This window comes from Festucalex cinctus, chromosome 16, assembly GCF_051991245.1.
Source record: "Festucalex cinctus isolate MCC-2025b chromosome 16, RoL_Fcin_1.0, whole genome shotgun sequence".
NCBI classification, from domain to species: domain Eukaryota; kingdom Metazoa; phylum Chordata; class Actinopteri; order Syngnathiformes; family Syngnathidae; genus Festucalex; species Festucalex cinctus.
This window is the reverse complement of record NC_135426.1, coordinates 11,829,931-11,850,729: the sequence shown is the minus strand read 5'-3', so window position 1 is coordinate 11,850,729 and position 20,799 is coordinate 11,829,931. Positions and strand designations below refer to the sequence as shown.

At 41.0% G+C, this 20,799-nt stretch overlaps 1 protein-coding gene across 4 annotated transcripts in view; it reads left to right on the top strand.

Moving 5' to 3' along the window:
• Positions 1-20,799, top strand: part of dock4b (dedicator of cytokinesis 4b) — an 84,701-nt gene that overhangs the window by 40,618 nt on the left and 23,284 nt on the right. For 3 of the 4 annotated variants that reach the window (XM_077499950.1, XM_077499949.1, XM_077499952.1), the window contains exons 13-39: positions 1,140-1,264; positions 1,606-1,768; positions 2,345-2,451; positions 3,686-3,839; positions 6,528-6,625; positions 6,724-6,807; positions 7,179-7,279; positions 7,580-7,661; positions 7,860-8,030; positions 9,801-9,993; positions 10,072-10,208; positions 11,841-11,975; positions 12,382-12,480; positions 13,093-13,187; positions 13,897-13,972; positions 14,097-14,197; positions 14,262-14,320; positions 14,394-14,542; positions 14,650-14,735; positions 17,187-17,213; positions 17,362-17,457; positions 17,548-17,608; positions 17,688-17,781; positions 18,573-18,721; positions 19,164-19,250; positions 19,345-19,449; positions 20,284-20,425. In XM_077499950.1, the coding sequence (XP_077356076.1) occupies positions 1,140-1,264; positions 1,606-1,768; positions 2,345-2,451; positions 3,686-3,839; positions 6,528-6,625; positions 6,724-6,807; positions 7,179-7,279; positions 7,580-7,661; positions 7,860-8,030; positions 9,801-9,993; positions 10,072-10,208; positions 11,841-11,975; positions 12,382-12,480; positions 13,093-13,187; positions 13,897-13,972; positions 14,097-14,197; positions 14,262-14,320; positions 14,394-14,542; positions 14,650-14,735; positions 17,187-17,213; positions 17,362-17,457; positions 17,548-17,608; positions 17,688-17,781; positions 18,573-18,721; positions 19,164-19,250; positions 19,345-19,449; positions 20,284-20,425 (2,976 nt within the window). The remainder of the gene's footprint in view (positions 1-1,139; positions 1,265-1,605; positions 1,769-2,344; positions 2,452-3,685; positions 3,840-6,527; positions 6,626-6,723; positions 6,808-7,178; positions 7,280-7,579; positions 7,662-7,859; positions 8,031-9,800; positions 9,994-10,071; positions 10,209-11,840; positions 11,976-12,381; positions 12,481-13,092; positions 13,188-13,896; positions 13,973-14,096; positions 14,198-14,261; positions 14,321-14,393; positions 14,543-14,649; positions 14,736-17,186; positions 17,214-17,361; positions 17,458-17,547; positions 17,609-17,687; positions 17,782-18,572; positions 18,722-19,163; positions 19,251-19,344; positions 19,450-20,283; positions 20,426-20,799) is intronic. The other variant, XM_077499951.1, reaches the window with a different exon arrangement.

Here is a 20,799-nt window from a genome sequence, read left to right as displayed (position 1 = left end):
AAGCTTCCCTTTGACATAAGCGAGGTGCACTGTCTGGTCACACAGATAAAGAGCAAGCGCAGACTGGAGGTCCCCCAGCGCCTCACTAACACAGATTTATGTTCGTTCTCTTTGTCTCCGTCTCACTACAAAACCCTTTACACTCACTGTCTCTCTCTCTCATTCCCCATTTCTGACCAAGAAAGTCTGCCCCTGGGCAAAGGAAACCGTCTCGCGTACTGCTCTGTGAATGACTGCATCGTTCGCTCTCTCGTTCTCTCTCTCTCTTTGTTTTTTTGTTTTTTTGTTTTTTTGCTCATCTTAGCCATTGTACCCAAGATAATTGAGTCTATACTTACCTGCACGCCCCCCCCCCCCCCCCCCCCAAAAAAAAAAATCCCCCCATTTGTGTGTGTGGGGTTACAGTACGGGAGTCTATAGTATGCTCTTTGTTGCTATGGTTACCACTGTCCAGGGCAGGAAATCAATGTTGACCCTAGAGATGCGTTATGAACCACCATGCACACCTATAGTGGAGCTAGCGAACATACATTGAACTGTAGAAGAAAGCCATATTTGGTGGTTTTCCAGGATCAGTTAATTTATTCCAATTTTCATCGCCTTTCTGAACATTAGAGTACAAGTAATCTCTTTAAACAGTAACCTTACTTACCTTGGAGGCAATTAGCCTTATTTCTGAGCCTTTTGGATTGGCTGCATTAGCTCGTCAACATTCTAAGGGCAACGACAACAGACTAACCTTGAAATTATACTTGACGTTATAAGGTCTGTTATTAGATTAGTGTCCCTCATCTTGTAATGAAATATAAAAGGGCAAATAAAACTGACATGAAGTGTTTTTTAATTAATTAATGTATTTATTTATTTATTTATTTTAATGCAGGATTGGCTGACATCTCAGCTCAAATGGACATAATAGCAGCTAAATGTCAGGTCACTGGCTTTGATTTAATGACACATTTTGTGCTGTCGCTAAGTGCTACTAATGTAAATGCTGCCCGCACCCTGTCAGAATACATTAACACACACACACATGCGTGCACGCACCAGTGTCCAAGCTGTTGGGAGGTCATTTACAACTATGTGCTTATTTACATAATCAATGCCTGTTATTTATTTTATTTATTTTTTTACCTTAGGAGAGATGAGGAATGACCTTTACGTCACACTGGAGAAAGGAGAGTTTGAAAAGGGTGGGAAGAGCGTTGCCAGGAATGTGGAGATCACTATCTACTTGCTGGACATTGATGGACAAATCCTCAAGGTATAAAAGACAATTCCAGTTGACATACCGAATCATAGTGTATGACCATTTTTGTAATTTTCAATGGGAAATACAGACTACTAAGCACTAAACATCTTGAATTTAAGTCCTTAGTTAACTTAGCTTGTCCCTTAATGGATTCTTATTTTTAGAGCATCCTATTTTCGAGCTAAACTTGTCATTTAAATATGGCTGACCCAGATGAGAGTAGTACCTCCAGCATGTTGCTCATCTTCAGTGCTTCTGCTTGTGTGGTTTCCATATCGGACAGAAAATAGAAACGCATGGAAACCACGCAATTCACATTTCAATGCATTTTTTTTTTTCTTCCTTCCCTTCAGAGTCACGTGGCCGCCGGCTCGGGGGAACCAGGCGGGGACGAGTACCACTCATTGGTGCTGTACCACAACAACAGTCCACGCTGGGTGGAGCAGATCAAGCTGCCCATCCCTGTGGACATGTTCCGGGGATCGCACGTGCGCTTTGAGTTCCGACATTGCTCCAGTAAGTGGCGAGATGTGTGTAGTGCCTAAATGTGTCTTTTTCTTATACTTTTTTTTGCACATTTTTACCTACTATTCAGATGAAATATTAATGAGGACCCCAATTTTCAGGCTTTGGGGGTAGAAAACGCCTGCTAAGAAGTTGAGCTTATCCCACTGCAGCCCTATTACTCTTGGCGCCACCCATGGGCTTCTCATTAGGAGCCCAATTTAGGACTGTGTTGACACCAAACTGCCAAGTACAAAACCTGCTGCATTTAATTAAAACAAAATACAATGCCCATTGTTTGATGATGTACGGTCTGAAGATTGCAGTATGATGCAGCACATTGTGCACTACTGTCATCTATAGTGGTAAACATTGTCAACGGATGACAAAAATTAGCATCGGAGATCGATTTGTTTGCTGTTTGGCATAATTTGTGTGTTTGTGGTGTGTTGACTGCCCCCTGACATCTTAGTTTCCACCTCCTGCAGTGATGCTGCATTAAATGCTTGATTTGAGCTTGCAAATGTATTCTGCGCAACGGCAAGAGAATATCTAATCATGTTTTCGTTCATGTCGGCCTCTCTGCAGCGAAAGAGAAGGGAGAGAAGAAGCTGTTTGGCTACTCCTTTGTACCGCTGATGCAGGACAACGGAAGGACTCTGCCAGATGGCACCCATGAGCTCATTATCCATAAGGTACTGGCCTTCTTGCCCTCTGAAGAAGAAAAAAAAAACCTGACCGAGTTGACAAAGCTTCTATAATTGTCTTGAATCTTATTTTGAAATCATGCAGCAATTTAATTTCCAACTTCCTTTTGGTTCCAGCTTATTTATGCACACAAGCTATTTGTGTGCGTCTGGCAGGTTTCCTCCCAAAAGGGATCACACAGTGTATGATTATGTGATTGACGCCTTCAAAGAGCATCCGTGTTGTCCTCTCACTCACTATTTGGCGCCACGGGCTGTCAGAAAGCCAACCAATGTCCACACAGACGACTTTTAAAACCGTGATAAGCACATAATTCTGAATCGACGTGCTTTGAAAAGCTTGTCTGTATCCTGCTTGACCATATTAGAGACATGCAGAGACGCGTACTCATCGCTTCAAACCTTTTGCTCGTGACACATCAAAAGCCCGGAGCAAATAACCCAGCCAAAATGGTCATTTAAAAACGTCCTGCTCGACTGTAATTGCAGACTGTGTCCTCAGCTGCAGGCAAAGGGTTTGTGTGTGCGCAAACCTCAGGCTCCGTGCACAAAGACGCGCACAGCGCATCGATTCATTTGTCAGCCATCGGGCACAACAGTCACCCGACGTCTGATTTTTAATTTATTTTTACCCTTCTGCTCGCTACAGGCCATCAGTAGCATTGTCAGATCATTTGCTTGCCTTCCTTGGTTGGGTGTTGGGGAGCGGGGGGGCTAATGTCAGATGAAAGTTGCTGAAGAGCTCAATGAAAACTTACATGGCCTAGTTTCTCGTCAGACCCAAAACAGATGCTGAAGCAGCAGTCCAAAGTGTGTGCGAGCTTGGGAGCTCAAGCAGCCTCAGCCGAGCGTTAAGGCGGCTGCACGCTGAATCAATAAAACAACAACAGCCCCCTTCTGTGATTGTGTAATTCCAACTGGCAGCATTGAAAACCCAAAAAAAGGCAGCAGAGTAATGACATAACCAGTTGATCATGATCATCGTAGCCACATGATTGACATCCACTTATGTTATGTAACGACATAAAAGTCCGTCCATATCAAAGGTTCATCCATATTTCAACCAGCAAGGTAACCTCTTTCGTTAAATGAAACCATCAGGTAGCAAATGAGTGAGAAGGCCGACAGGTGTAATTTGGACTGTGATAGTTTTGTAAGGAGCAGGCCAAGCAAGGTTTCTTTTTTGCATGTGACTTAATACGTTCTTGCCTAATGTGTCCAGTGTGAAGAGAACGCTAGCTTGGCAGACTACGCGCGCTATATGAAGCTGCCTTTCTCCAAGGCCGCCATCCCATCCAACAACCAGACGCTGAAAGGCACCAAGGAATCTTTCTGGATCACCAGCTTCCTCTGCTCCACCAAACTCACACAAAACGGTAAAAAGTCCTTTTAGGGTTTTGCTTTTTTATTTATTTGTATTTTTTTCCCTCCACATTTTATACTTTGCCTGATGAATTGTGGTAAAGCTCAGTCTGCATTGAACTTAATAGTCACAAATAAAAGGACTGGAAATTATATCACTAAGTGACTATATTCTCCAAGCTGGAAAAAGGGTTGAAATAAACATTTTGCTTTGGTTTTCCTTATTTTGGGAAACTGAACTGAATCTTGAAATTCATATAAAAATGCTCACACAATACATCAGTGGTGCCTTTAAATATTATGTCATCTGGTAGTTGAAGCTTACTATCAAACTAAACAGAACAAAGAGAATCAAAGCAACGGATATTTGCACCCAAATGGTGGCAAAACAATAATGGAAACAATATCTAGCTTTAAAAAAAACAAAAAAAAACATAAAATTTGAAGAAACATTTGGCGTGGCAGCACATTACATTTTTTTTTATTTTTTGTAGTTCTATTTAGAAACAATGTAAACAATTATAAATGTTGAGTTTTACTGTTATGGTATTAACAGTTCAGTATGTCAGTTAAAAAAAGAAGTTATATATATATATATATATATATATATATATGTATATATATATATATATATATATATATATATATATATATATATATATATATATAAATAAACAACTATGGCATTTATTTTTTAATGAAATCCAGAAAGACTATTTTTTTAATATAAAACAAGTATTTGTCAAGTCAAATATGTTGTCTTTATTATTTTTTTAGTAAAAAAAAAATGCATATATATATATATATATATATATATATATATATTCTTAAACATTACCAGTAAAGTTTTGGCAAAACCAGTTGTCGGTTTTGTATAGCAGGGTGGTTGGCGTCTGTGGAAACTTAGTCTAATAAAGTAACTAGTAATGTAACTTAGTTACTTTCAAAATCAGTAAAGTTGCTTTCTGAAGGTAATTGTGCTTGTATATGTCAGTATGTCTGGACCCCACTTACTGACCCCCGCTCTTCACTTCTTACATCATTTCACTTTAAAAGATGCACAAAGAATGGTGACTACTTTTGACAGACTATAAAGGTAAACGTCTTATGTACAGAACAACGCTTAAGTGCGACAAGAAAAAAAAAAAAAAAAGATGCTTCAGTTTAAACCCAATCTGAAGAGACAGCTAAAAGACTCCAGCAGAATTATGTTTTATTCATGCGTACGTCTGGAGACGCCGGGAAATGACTTCTTATCTCTTCTATGCGGCTTAACTTGAAAACGTCAACATTTGTTTGGTTGTGCCTACGTAATTGAAGACGGCGCTGTTGTCAATGTCGCTCTCATTACTCCGCTTTGCTTTTCGCATCTTGTCACATGTAGCTTTTTCAAAAATCTCAAGTTTAACTGTGTACGTACATGTACAGTGTATACAGTATGCCAGCGGGTCTTAATTAACCTGGGTTCGATTGAACCCCGGGGTTTTGGCGAGTCAGTCTCCGGGGTTGGCCAGAGGTCAAGACACACACCCGACTCAAATGATGGTGATGATACGGCCTGCTTGGCCATCATTGCCTGCAGGTGATCACGCCATATTGCTTGGCTTATGAAATTTTGTGCACTCAGTAGTCAACTTATGTGACTTCTTTATTATTGTAATCTCTAATACTATGTAAAGAATGTGGTCGGACGAACATGTGCAATATGAATTCACATGTATAACAAAACATATGGTGTTCCACAGGGTTCAATTTTGGGGCCTCTGCTGTTTTTATTGTATCTGCTGTACCCTTGGTTCCATCTTAAAAAAAAAAAAAAAGGGAGGGGGGGCGGGGGGTTGTGCTCTATAAATATAGCTAAGTTACATATGTCTTAAATTTGGAAAAAAGTCACATTTTTTTTTTATTAAAGGCCCAGTCTGCCGGTTTCACTCAGGAAAATGCACTTTTTAAATGCAGGATTTAAACAAACAAACTACTACTCAATTTATAGATCTGGGCTTCTCTTACCATGTGGTGGTGATTTTGTCCTAAACCCCCAACCCCCCAGCCTGTATTTTGCCCTTTTGTGCATGTTTTGTAAACAGCGGGACGTTTCTGTGGAAAGACAGTGTTTACACCCCTCCAGCCAATCGCAGAGCGGAGGGGTGGCGTGTCGCAAACGGGGCTGGGCGAATTTACACATGTAAGCTTCTGTGAGTGAGTGAGTGAGTGAGTGGGTGAAAAAAATAAAATAAATCCCTGCGTGCTTTCAAATTGCCGCGGGAGTGACGTCACGCAGCCGACAAATTCGCCCGGCCCCGTTTGCGACACGCGCCCCCCCCCGCTCTGCGATTGGCTGGAGGGGTGTAAACACTGTCTTTCCACAGAAACGTCCCGCTGTTTACAAAACGAACACAAAATGGCAAAATACAGGCTGGGAGGGTGGGGGTTTAGGACAAAAGCACCACCAGAAATTAAGAGAAGCCCACATCTGTAAATTAAGAAGTAGTTTGTTTGTTTAAATCCTGTATTTAAAAGGTACATTTAACTGGTGGTGTTCAGTCCAGGGTTATTATAGTTTTGGAATTTTCATTTTAGTTAGTTTCTATTTCATTTTGGGTTTTGTTTTTTTCAATGTAGTTTGTTCTAGTTAATTTAAAAATGCTTAGATTTAGTTTAGTTTCAGTATTAGGTTAAGAACCGCTGATATATGCCCTCAGGTGATATGCTGGACCTGTTGAAGTGGCGAGCGCACCCCGAGCGGATCAACGACAGCCTCTCTAAACTGAAGGAGATTGACGGATCAGAGATTGTCAAAGTAGGCCTCCGATCACAACTGTTTGATTGCTCGCTCATGTCGTGATGACGACCTTTCACATCAAAAAATTCTGCCCCCCTTTTTTTTTTTTTTTTCAGTTTCTGCAAGACACTTTGGACACACTTTTTGGAATTCTAGATGAGAGCTCCCAGAGATACGGACTGAAAGTGTTTGATTCCCTGGTAAGTGCTTTCTCGAAATGGCATTGGTTCACAAACACAAGAATAAAAAGGCACCTGCTGTTGGAAGATGGAGAGATGTAATACATGAGAGTTCCATGAAGCAATCTCGCCACCGTCACGCCACGCTGCGCTGATAGATCTTTGTCTTGGAGCACGTGTTCGGCAAGGTGCTCGGAGTGATGAAAAGATCTGCCAATGTGACGCATTTGTCAAGTTTTCGATTCAGTTTTTTTTTTTTTTTTTAGATCAACCCAAATGGTCTGACAAAATCAATACGTTTGTATATGATAAAATATCATTCTAATTTCTACTGGAAATATGAGTCGAATTCCTGTAAAGTGTCCTTTCTGTCATCTTGTGTCTCCCTGCAGGTCCACATCATCAACCTTCTCCAAGACAGCAAATTTCAGCACTTCAAGCCAGTCATGGACACGTACATCGAGAGCCATTTTGCAGGAGCTCTGTCATACAGGTGTGTACTTCAAAACCAGTGGAATGTTGTATTCCACTGGCAGAACTCATCACAGTCAAGCAGGTGGGGCGAGAAGTCTCCGAGAATGCCTGCAAAATGCTTTAGCGCCCCTTTGTGGCTACACAAAGGAAAAAATAAATAAAAAAAGGTGCACTCCATTTCCTCACCCGCTGTTCCGTCTGGCTGTCGACTTCACACTTGGTGTACCTGCTAAGATTGAGCCGATGTTGCCGTTTCACACACATCACATCGTTAACCTTGCCAGCCATTAAGCGTGCTGTGCTGTGCTGTGTTTCTAAGGGACTTGATCAAAGTTCTCAAGTGGTACGTGGACCGCATTGTGGATGCCGAGCATCAGGAACATATTCAGCAGGTGCTCAAGGTGAGACGCCATCGATTGATTGACACTTGGCTTGACAGGAGGACGAGTGTCATATTTTAATAAGTATTTAGATTTAGATGCGTATCACAAGCATCTCAGTGTTTTTCTTTGCTTTTTGACCCCACAGCAACCAGAATTTCTCTCTGTATTTTCTGACTGACAGTTTCCTGATAAAGATTTGGCCTTGCTGTTTTCCAGGCCAGCGAGTACATCTTCAAGTACATCATCCAGTCTCGCCGCCTCTTCTCCTTGGCAACGGGAGGCCAGAACGAGGAAGAGTTCCGCGTGTGCATCCACGAGCTCTTCATGTCCATTCGCTTCTTCCTCTCGCAAGAAAACAAGGGCACCAGCCCGGTGGCACAAACACAGGCATGTGCATTTTAAATATGTCAGTGCGCGTGGAATGCGTATCAAAAACAAACGCATTTCCTCGCTCAGGGATTCACACTCGATGCAGTTGTAATTGAATAATTTCATGCTCCCAGTGGGTCTGGAGTCAAACTGCGCTGCACCGTCTTTCCTTTTCCCTGCTGGGAGATCCGCAAATAGACGACTTCACGGATTTCAAGAAAGAGCAAAACAAACAGGATGAGGACGCCAGTGATAATGGAAATTACACACTCCAAACAGCTCTCCCAATGATTGCCTCCGCTCCGTGTGTGTTCTGTTAGTATCATCGTGTGGCCTAAATCGTCCCTTAGCGAGTGAGATACCATGAGAATATGATTGGCACTGAAATGATCGTGGCTATTCCAGTGGTGGCCTCTTCAAAGTGCTGCATCGGCCCTTAATTAATCTCAACTTATTGTTGTGCTGGAAACATATTTATTTATTATATTTTATTCATCCAACTTACTTAACATACTTATCCTTTTGCATCTTCACTGTTTGTCACAATTCCAACTTTAATATATATTTCTCATTCCAACAATTCAGTTTTCACACAATACAAAATTTTCACCCCCCCAAAAAAATCTTTTCATTTCTAATGACTCATTTATCATAACAGTTTCACATCATTCACATTCGAAATTCAAAATGTTCCGCTCATTCGTATTCACCTGATTTGTTTTCAAGATTCTCACAATTCCCACCAAAAAAAACAAAACAAAATTTACACCAATATCTTGCACATTTTATACGAATGTAATTACACATCAGTCTACATAATTCCATAACTTTAATCTCATTCTCATTCATTCAATATCCTTCCACATTTTTCACCGGAATCATTCCACATCATTCAATATCATTCCATTTTCTTCAAATCCACATCACATCATTTCGATAGAATTCCATTATATTTCAACATCAATCCACATTTTTCACCATTACATTATTCAATATCATTCAATGTCTTTGTACAGTCGTCATTCTGTATCATAACATCACAGTCAATATCGTTCCACATTATTCCATAGCAATATTATTCCATGTCATTCAGTCATTCCGCATTTTTCACCAATATCATTTCACATCATTACATATCATTCAGCATCATTCATTGTTTTTTTTTTGCTATCATTCGATATCAAATAATATCCATACATCCATTTTCAGAACCGCTTATCTTCATTCAATTTCATTTAGTACCATTCCACGTCGGATTATTCCATATTTTTCTGTTCAGCTTTTCAGCATCCATACGCATTTTTTTGCAGAAATGGCATTTTCTAGTTCCTAATTGTTATTCTTCGCTCTTAGAGGACGCTCTCAGGTTTCTTGTAATGCACATGGGGCCAATACATGCAGATTTGTAATCAGAACATTTAGGACAGCAGTAAGGCAGCATTTTTCATCAAGCCTAAAAAAGAAAAAAAGAGAAGCCAACTTCTGTGAACTTGATGTCGGGATGAGGCAAGCACCAAGCAACAATCACATGTATTGCCACTAAATCACTTTTTTGTTGTTGTTGTTGCAGTCCTACATTCTGATTATAAAGAATCCATTTTTTTTAATCAGTTGAAGGAATAACTCTTAATATGATGAATTTACAAAAAGAAATAGTCATCTGTGATCTTCAGTCTGCTCCCCCCCGCTTAAATACCTATTTCAGGCTTTGTAGCTCAGTCTTTATGGAAAGATCATCTTTACTTTCCCTTTGCATGCATACTTAACATTACGTGGTTCTGCACACAGGCGGTGTTCCTGCGAACTTTCCCGGCCGTTTACGGTGAGCTCTTGAAGATCTTCACGGTGCGCGAAGTGGCCGCCTTCGTCCGGGAGACGCTGGGCAGCCTGCCCGCCATCGTCCACGCCGACTGCCCCTTGGAGGCCGTCAAGCTGCAGTGCCTTGCCAAGACGGTGGAGAGCCAACTGTACATCAACCCAGGTGAACACATTCTCAGAGTACTCATCTTCACATTGCCGCCTCAGAGCAACAACCCGACTTTGTTTGTGCTCGTTGTAGAATCGAGGTGCATCCTGTTGCCGGTGGTGCTGCGCATTCTTCAGGCTCACATGCAGGAGCAGAGAGATCTGGTCATGTGCGCACGAATCCTCACCAGCATGCTGTCGCTCATCAAGAAGGAGGAGAACGGCACCTCTGTGAGGGTTTCACACTTCAAATGAAGTTGGATGGGAATGTTTACTGCCTTGACAATCTCTGGCTGGGTTTGAAATCACTCACTCTAAAAGCAGTCGGGTGTAAAATGAGCCAATTTTGGGAACAAAAATTGACCAGTCCAATACTTGGGTGAATTTGATCCAACCTTCTGGGTTGTTTAACTCATTTGCACCCAGTAACTTATATATTTTTTTTTATGTTTTAATTGTCACAAAGACATATTTATGGTTTTTTTGTTTTTCTTTTTATGCTAGAGCAGGCTTTGATGCAGCCTCTCAACTGCAAAGAACGGTTTCAGAAATTGTAGTTAGTACCCAAACGGCCAGCAGGTGGCAGCAGAGCAAAGGAGATCAACCAGGGCCATGTTGAAAAAAAGCTCAATTACTCACAATTCTAAATAGATTTGTGAAAATTGATTAAACTTAGCTATATTCTCATGCTAATTGCTGCAAAACGGAAACAGATAGATACATACTATTTTTTCCCCTGATGAAAGAAGAGACTTTAATCTTTCTTTTGATAGGTTCCATGTTTTTATAGCAATAGAACACAATATTCTGTGGGCCTTGCAAAATCTGTCAAAATCCAGTAAAACAGGGAGTGAACGGGATTGCTTCTGTGAAAATGACTGGGAGCGAATGAGTTAATTGTATTTGTTTTATTATTTACATAATTTACACAATTTGTTCAATATTTTTTTTATGGAAGGTCTATAAGATGATCCAAGTTTTGTTTAGAAATAATGTTTCATTTGACTGATGAGGGATTAGGGATTTGGGAATGAGTGGGTGATTCCAAACAGCCTGTAAGTCCGTTCAACTGATTCAACCACATATACAAAATTTTAGACATCTTGTGCTTTTGAGTAAAATTACAGGATGGATCTAAAATGCAAAAAAAAAAAAAGAAGTTTAGCAGAGGTTAAATGAAGTTTACTTGTAAAGCACATTTTAGCTTGACTCTGAAATTCACCCGAAAGCCAAATATCCCGAACAATTTGAGAGTAGCGTCGTTTTCTATATCTTCATACAGGCAACAACACACTATTATGCTGTAAATCAGCAGTGAATTGCCTTTGCTATTCAGTTCAAAGAGTGCACAAGTGAATTATGGCCATCATAACCGTGGAAAAAATAACCTTAAAGCTGCAGGAATTAGTCTTTCGGCAATTTCCCGGCCAATAGGCTGCACTAGCCGATTGCTTTGTTTTGTTCGTTTACGGTCAGTTTGTCAGAACCACGCTGGCCGCCGCGCACTCCGCTAATGAGAAGCATCCATTTAGAAAGTGGGCGCTGTGCCACTCGGGCTGTGTGTGTATGCGTGTGCGTATGGGGCAAGTGGAACGTGGTGAAGCGCACACACACACGCATACACGCAGCAGATAGGCACCACATCTAAAGCAACGTGACAGCGGTGACAGTCAATGGGCCTGCCCAGAGCTTCTTCTCATTATCACTCTGTCCAAAACCTGTCACCTGTCTCTCTTGTCACACGCACGCACACACATTGCAAGCTTATTTTAAACTTCCACTGTCACCTTCTCTACATAACTTGCGTTTTTTAAACTCAGTCCCGAAATGTCAACAATGCAAATAGTGTCATTTGCTTGGCAGGAAGCGTTGGTCTCGGAAGAAGTGGACCTGATAGTGGAAAGCTTGCTGGGAGTGCTGCTAAGGACCATCCTGGAAATCAGCAACCGGCCGCAGCCTGCCGGTCCTGCCATGAGACTTCAATTCCAGGATGTCACTGTATGTATGTGTGTACGCGTGTGTGTGTTGGCGTGCTCTCCTTTTTGGCAAGTAATTATAGATTTTAAATGAAGTTGCTGCAGTGGCGACTATAATTGTGCCAACATCATTAACACAAATGGCAGTAATTAAGATTTATAATGCAACGCACAGGAGAGGGGGGATGCGATGTGCAACGATGAGCTCATCATCACTCCGTCCTGAAGGATACTTGAAGAAGGGGAGGGGCACTCATGTCTCCACATATCTTGCAGCTGTCCAACAAAGTTAATTAAGGGCACACTTGATAAATACTTCATTTATTTTGGCAACTTTGCAGAAAAAAAATGAACAACAACAAAACTGTATAGGCTACAACACTGACACTTGATGACCGCGTGCGTGTGTGTGCGTGTCATCTTGCCAGGGGGAGTTTGTGGCGTGTTTGTTGGCGCTGCTGCGGCAGATGAGTGACAGACACTACCAGCAGCTGCTGCAGGCGTTCGGCAGCAAAGACGACTTGAGGGTACGTGCGCTCACTCCGCATCCCTGACTCACTCAGACAGTACTGCAGTGGTGGATTAAACCAGCAATGCTGAGTGGAATACCAAATGGCAGTCGTTTAGTTCGCTTTCATGTGGGTCAAAAATGGATTCAAATTCAGATTTCCAGAACTGTATTTTATTTTTATTTTTATTTTTAGCAAGTTGTGAACATTTCTAGCTGAAAAAGAGGCTTCAAGCTGTTTGATGCCTAATTACTAATATTGTGGAACAGAATTATTTACACTAGTAGGAGAAGAGGAGATTCAATGTCTTTATTTGTGTCTGTGTGATTATACTGCCCCCGGTGGTCAAGTTGTGCACATCAGCAATCATGATTTACTTTACATTCTATTTATTTATAATATCACTCGTTTCATAAAGGACTATAGTGCAGTATGGTCGGTTTGACAAAATGTTGTCATTTCTTCCAGTGGACACACAAAGTGGCCTGATCTTATATCTAAAACGGTGCTGCCATCTACTGGTGATTTTGCATCAGTAAAGTTGTTTCCAAGCTTGAAACTTACTGTACTGACTGTACTATGGTAGCACAAGTTACTAATGACTGGAATGTTTCCTTGCGGTGTGTCCAGGACTTCCTCCTTCAGATCTTTACGGTCTTCAGGATTCTCATCCGACCGGAGATGTTCCCTAAAGACTGGACTGTCATGAGGCTGGTTACCAACAAGTAAGCGTGCCCGCCTTGTTGCTTGTTATAAACCAAATCTCTATTTTGTGCATGTTTAATGCTAAATTGAATCCCTCTGGTTCTCTAAAGCAGGATTAGGCAACTTGGAGGAGCATAATGTTCCATTAGCACTTGCAAGATTGTGCACTTCATAACTAGATTTACAGTATAACAAACATGTCATTTGTCCAGTTAAGCCACCATACGCTCTTGAGTGTTAAATGTATCCATGGTTTTGGAGGACACAAATTTAGTAACTCATGTGCTTCAAATGAACTGTCAATAGTTTTTGGGGAAGAAAATAAAAATGCTGTATATGTACTTTTGAGATCCGTGTTGTAGTGTTGAAAGCTTTCATAGATGATAGCATCTTAAAGCAAGCTAGGCTGATAGGTTTGAGTTTAAATTCAGTGAAAATATCATTTGCTTGTTATTTTGCCTGAAAGACACATTATTCAATTTGTCCCTGGCTTCTTACCAGACCTGCTAGTGTCTTCTCTGGTGGAGAAGTGCAGTCTGCCATCTAGTGGTGAACACTGTTACTGCATCTTTAAACAGCTCCCGGCAGTAAACATTTTTGTTTCCAAAAATAAATCAGGGGCCACTCCGAGTGTTCCCCATCCCCGCTCTAGAAGTTTCTCGTCTAGATGCACTTTGTACTCCAAGGTGACACATTCTTGTAAGTGACTCTCTGTGGTGCTTCTTCCAGCGTCATTATCACCACTGTCCTCTACCTCTCTGAAGCCCTGAGGAAAAACTTTCTCAATGACAAGTTTGACTACAAGGTAAAGTAAAAATACATTCCCAAAAAAAAAAAAAAAAAAGCTCACTAAGAAGCTTTTTTATGGGCCTTAAATCAAACTGATGTTCACTGTCGGCCTGTCTGTTGAGTTTTTGTGTGATTCTCAGGTGTGGGATTCGTACTTCTACCTGTCAGTATTGTTTATCAACCAGCCCTGCCTTCAGCTGGAGTTGTTCTCTCCCTCAAAGAGGAAGAAGACGTTGGAAAAGTAAGTCTCGCGTGGACAAGTGGCACGCCAACATCCTGTCACGTCATGTTCTTGCACCGCGCAGGTACGGCGACATGAGGGTGATGATGGGCTGTGAGATCTTCAGCATGTGGCAGAATTTAGGTGAGCTGATCCCGGGAAGTGTTGTGAGATGGAGTGCTTGCCCCCTACCCGCTGACGGCTACGCCTTCTGCAGGGGAGCACAAGTTGAATTTCATCCCGGCCATGATTGGTCCCTTCCTGGAGGTGACGCTGGTGCCGCAGCCCGACCTGAGGAATGTCATGATCCCCATCTTCCACGACATGATGGATTGGGAGCAGAGGCGCAGCGGCAATTTTAAACAGGTACTGATGGAAAAACTCCAAGTGGGGACACATTTATAAAGTCAACTTGAACCCGCAAAGCTGAGTAATAAAAGCAAGGTGAAGCTTTAAATCTTTTTTAAATATAGGTGGAGGCAAAGCTCATCGACAAGCTGGACAGCCTGATGTCAGAAGGCAAAGGAGATGAGACGTATAGGGAGCTCTTCAACAGCATGTGAGTTGTGGAAAAACTGAAGAATTTCAAGTAAATTTAATGTAACATTGTCAGCAAATGTTGGTGTCGGCTGGATGGCTTAGAAGGTAACGCGACAGACTTTTTAAAGTGGGATCACGGTTCATGTCCCACTCTGGGTAAGATGTCCCAACAATGGAAAATATATCATTTGAGCGACTTGATGTGGCAATTCCTGACTTGCTGCTTCATTTCTAAAATGTTGCTAATAAAATTTGCATTTTCCAGCATGGTAGATCAAATCCTCAACCTAATAAACTGGGTAGAAATAACCCAGCGTTGTCTTGGTCTCTTTTGGACCACTATTTTATTGATTTGGGTTACACAGTTTTAGGAGTGTAGTAACATCATGTAGTCGTCCTACTAGTATGCTGAAGTTGCCTTTCTAGTGTTCAGTAATGTCAGATATAAGTGGAAGTTGTGGGGGGAAAAAAAAAAAAAAGATACTAGAAAATTGTTTGTACTGAATTGTTTTCCAACTGAGGAGCATATGAGTACAATACATGGACCTTAAGGCTGACACATGCATGACTTTTGGCCACCATCTTGCCGTGGCCAGTTGTGCCATTTTGGGGCACGAACTGGGAGGTTCCCACACTGTTCAACACATAGTTCACGATACGTAACCATTCGTGTCCACATTGGCACGACGACTTCACGCATATTTTGAGCATAGTTTACGCACTTCCCACTTTTGCACGACGGGTTCGCGCGATTCGGACGGTGTCGTGCTGAATTGGGCACGCTAGGGATGTAACGATAAGCGCAATAACGTGATATTAAAACTGCCACAATATCGTCGTCGTCATGTTCACGATATTTAAATGCAACACATCTGTTAAAAAAGTCTGGTTGATTTCCATGTGTGAAGATCTAGCAGCCTCTGGTGGCTAGTTTTTTAGTGCAATTTAATTTTTATTAGGGATGTTTTGGCCCTTCTATGTTTAAAAATCTACACTAATTATCAGATGAGTGGAACATTATATGCCTGTGGAGGAACTCAATGTGTGCATGCATTAACAACATAACATAATAATAATCATAATAACATAATAATAATAATAATAATAATAACATAACAATGGTGTGTATTGTGCTTTTTTTAGTATGACCTCATGTTTTTTACAATATTGTGGCCTTTTTTAAATATTGCCCACCTCCGCCACAATATCGTGATAATTATCGTACCGTGAGCTTCATAGCATGAGAATATCGTATCGTGACATTTGGATATCGTTACATCCCTAGGGCATGACATATAAATATATTCGTGGCACTTCGTGACAGTCGTGGCATGCCGCTCACTGCCACAGCACTAGCGCGCACTTGCGTGCATCGTTCCCACATCATCCTGACGAGTTCATGAACAGTTTTCGACTTTGCGCATAGGTCACGACCCGGTCGCGGAATTTTGTGGTGACAAAAATTTTTCATGGCACGCAGTCACAACGGGTTTACGCACACTTCACGCCACTTTACGACTAGTTCGCGCACTGGCATGACTCGAGTCGTGCCAATTCGTGCCACAAAATTGTGCAAGTGTCATCCTTGCATAAGCTGAATGCAAAGAACATCAAATGTCCTCAAAACCATGAATGGGATTGTTATTATTTTTTGGGTCGCTCGCGTCTTATCAACTGATCAATTCAAGAAGGAGCGGAGACTTGTCAGCCGTAGCGATGCGCTAATCTCACGTTTACAGTTATAACAATGTCACAAAATGATTCTTTTTTTTTTTTTTTTTTTTTGTCAAGCCTAACAAAGAGATGTGTGAAGACAGCTTTGGTATCCTAGCAACAATAAGCCTTGCTAGAAAGCAGTGTGTGCGTGCCACCACAGCAAAAAAAAACAAAACAAAAAAACACAGTCTTTGTTCGGTTTGATTGACTTGTTGATGTATTTATGGGTCGCTAATACAAAGGTGAGTCTGGGTCAGTGTTCATATTCACACACGCGTCTGTGTCCAGTCTTGGTCCACTCCGTCCTTGTCTTTCCAGGTTTGTGCTCCTGCATGCCTAATTTGTGTGTGTGCGTGTGTGCGTGTACATCCCATTTCTTTGATTATGTTCTCTTTTAACGGATTTCGCCTTCCATTCGGTGTAATTTTAATAAAAATTGTGCATCCTGTACAGCATCGCAAGTCTTTTCATGGTCAGTCCTCAAGAGTGAGCCGTTTACACGTTATTCATGTTAAACACGATATATACAGTAGTAGAATAATGAGTAGATATATAATGTCCTTCATTCTAAATTGCTTTAATTTAGCCTGGTTGCAATAGCATCTCATATTTAGTGTTTGGTTTCTTGTTATTATTTAGACGGCAGCGATATTTCCTACTCCGCGCGCTACTAACCCCAAAACTAACCACTGTGTGTGTGTGATACTATTAATGGTATTAATTTATCCCGCCTATGCTTTCCCGCCTGGAGTAGAATTCCTCTGTTTGGTCCGTACCCTAGGTAAGACGCTCTTCACTTCTGTTCTCTCGCTGTCGTCTTTGTGAGGACGTTGTGGTCCAAAATGAATTTTGTTGTTGGGTCGAGTGTCGTCGTGTCCGCTCGTTTGCATTTTCTGACCTCATTCGTCTTGACATCTGTCTTTCCACAGCCTGCTGAAGAAGATTGAGCGCGAGACGTGGCGGGAGAGCGGCATCTCCCTCATCGCCACCGTCACCCGATTAATGGAGCGGTTGCTGGATTACAGGTGAAAGGGCCTGATCGGTTCAAATCGTTAAATCAAAGTTAATGAATGTTGGGGGGTTTTCACTCCTCCCTGCTTTGGTACTTTTGTCAGGGACTGCATGAAGCTGGGGGAAGTGGATGGCAAGAAAATTGGATGCACTGTCAGTTTATTGGTGAGTATGCGGCAGTGAAACTCTGGATTGGGATTTGTGTGATTACAAGAAATCTGGTTGATGTGTTATCTCTGCTCAGAACTTCTACAAAACAGAACTGAACAAGGAGGAAATGTACATCCGTTACATCCATAAACTGTATGACTTGCATCTTAAGGCACAGAACTACACAGGTAACAACTTAACGCGCATATTGCCAAATATTCTCATGTGGTGCTTCTTAATCTTCTTGGAGGTACTAAACCCCAACATTTTCCTCTACACCGTCGCCCAACCTTTCTTTATTGAAAAGAAGTGTTTCGTAAGTTGAATTATTTCGTTAGACTTGAATTGCTCAACATTACAAAACATGCGTCATTCAAACAACCACTGCTGTTTTCTTAAAATGGAACCCAATGAAAACAGCAGAAGCCTCATAATTGAACCCTGTGGAACTCCATATGTTCCGTTATACATGTGAATTCATATTGCACGCATTCGTCTGACCACTTTCCTTTTTTTTTTTTTTTTGCTCGACATAGTAAGAATGGATTACAATCAATCAAATTATACCTGCAGCAAAAAAAATAATAAAAAATCAGCATTGTTTTTTATTCTTTAGAAAATGTTTCATTTTAGTATTTTAGTTTAGTTTTTATTCGTTGTATTTTTAGTTTTAGTTTTTTTTTATTTATAGTGTATTTGTTGAGTTGCAAGAACTGCCACTAATTATAAGTAAACTAAATTGAAATTCAAAATTCAAATCATTATTTGACAGGGACAATGCAGTCAAACATAGTTGCAAACTTGCAGCTGATGTGATGCATATCGAGGTTATAGCTAGAGCTAATACTCAAAAGCTGTCTCATTTTTATTTCATTTTTTATAAATGTATTATGTTTTGTTTTGTTTTTTTCTTTTCAATTTTTAGTTTGTTATTTTGCTCGTAAAGTACTACAATAACCCTGACCCCTAACCGATGCAGAGGCGTCGTACACCTTGCTGCTATACGATGAGCTCCTGGAGTGGTCGGACAGGCCCCTGCGGGAGTTCCTCAACTACCCCATGCAGAGCGAGTGGCAGAGGAAGGAGTTTTTGCACCTCACCATCGTCCAGAACTTTGACAGAGGCAAGGTGAGCGGTACAAACCTTCATTACTATCCAGGTTGATGTTGTTGTTGTTGTTGTTTTCTTTTTAATCTCATTTTCTGTTAAAAAAAAAAGAAGCAGCAACTGTCATTGGTAACAACTTGGAGTTGACCTTGAATTCCGCTTTCCCTGCCGAGTATGATCAGGGCAGGAGTAAGAACCTCTTCAACTTTGGCGCACACAAAATAAATCCTGTTAACTTCCCTGATAGAAAGACGTACATTAGCTCGATGCAGGCTGCCCGTGCACAGGGATTAGTCAGCAGCGGAAAGGAGAGCTTTCCATTTAATAAGCAAGATGTAACGTGACCCTGCACAGACTTTGGCTCCCTTGCTTTGTAGTTGACCCACTAGTGCCTCCTAGTGCACTCAGTTCAGCTGTGCAACCAAATGAGTTGAAGATTGGTCGATGTGTTTGTTGTCATCAGTGTTGGGAGAACGGCATCATCCTATGCCGAGAGCTGGCTGACCAGTACGAGTCCTACTATGACTACAGGAACCTCAGCAAGATGAGGGTGAGAAACCCATGCCAAATATGATTAGATTGGCTTTGAATTGTCTTTTTTTTTTTTTTTTTTGGTATTCATACATTTGCATTTGATTCGCTAGATGATGGAAGCGTCGCTATACGACAAGATCATGGACCAGCAACGGCTTGAGCCAGAATTCTTCAGGGTCGGATTCTATGGAAAGAAGTTCCCCTTTTTCTTACGGGTAAAAAAAAAAAAAAAGAAAAAAAAAAGTGTTTTCAATACAGTAAATTAGTAATACTCATACAGTTTCATTTAAAAAAAAAAAAAGTGATTTCCAACCACTGCCCACCCACAACACATTAGTGTGCAATCAGAAATCATCTGGTGTGCTGGGATAGAAATTTACTATATATAGTCCAACCCAAGACTCACTTTGGACCGCCCCCTCATTTGAATAACATTTCATGTCGCATTTCATGCTGACAGCGTCTGCACCATGAAATAAATAAATGTGAGGGCAGAGTGTATTTATGTATTTATTTATTTGGGCGCTTTTAAGTCCTCCATAGATATCATAATGTAAATGTCATTATCTGTATACTGTTGTACTTTTTATCACAATTTAGTTTGGTAGTGTTCCTTGACATTTTTCTGAAGCAAAATGTGCCTTGGCTCAGTAAAATTTGGGAAACTGTCTTATGCAAATTGGGTTAACTGTGCATTTCGCATTGACATAATTGAAACATATTTGACTTTATTCATAGGACAATCAAAATCTTTTATGAGGTGGAAATGTATGTAAACCCGTGTGCCGTAAATATGTTTACTGCAGCTCCAAGGTGTTGCAAAATCTTAAGAACTAATGCTTGACCTTGGAAAAGCTGTAAAAAAAAAAAACTATAAACTCCTCATTTATTTGTCCTCCTGAGTCCCCAAAGAAGTAATAAGCCCAAAGGGACAATCCCGTTTTCCAAGAGGAGCGTCCTTGAGTGTGAGGTGATGTTCAGTGTCCCGCTGTGCAGTAGCAGCATGCCTCCACCAGATGTCAATCTAACCGCATGCTGTCCCTCCTCAGAACAAGGAGTTTGTGTGCCGTGGCCACGACTATGAGAGGCTGGAGGCCTTCCAGCAGCGGATGCTGAATGAGTTCCCGCACGCCATCGCCATGCAGCACGTCAACCAGCCGGACCAGACCATCTACCAGGCGGATGCGCAGTGTATCCTTTCCAAATTATCTCTTTTGCTTTTGCATGCATTGCGACTACTATTTCCTGACATAACGGCCTTCACATGTAGACTGAATTGTTTCGTAATAGATTGACACAGGTCTGCACAAAAATGATTATATTCCTGGAAAAGATTGGGGGAAAAAAATATTATTATTTTAAGTTACTCCTTAACTTAAAACAATTCAATGTTAGGATTAAAGTTCGTAATTTATTTACATTTTTAACTAGATTTAAGAGGCAATTATTCAGTTTGTATTTGTTTCCTAAACCAGTTTTGTCACATTTTTTTCAAGGACCTCTATTTAATTACATCATTATTTTTTTGGGTTGACAATTTGTATTGTTTTACTTTGAAGTCATTG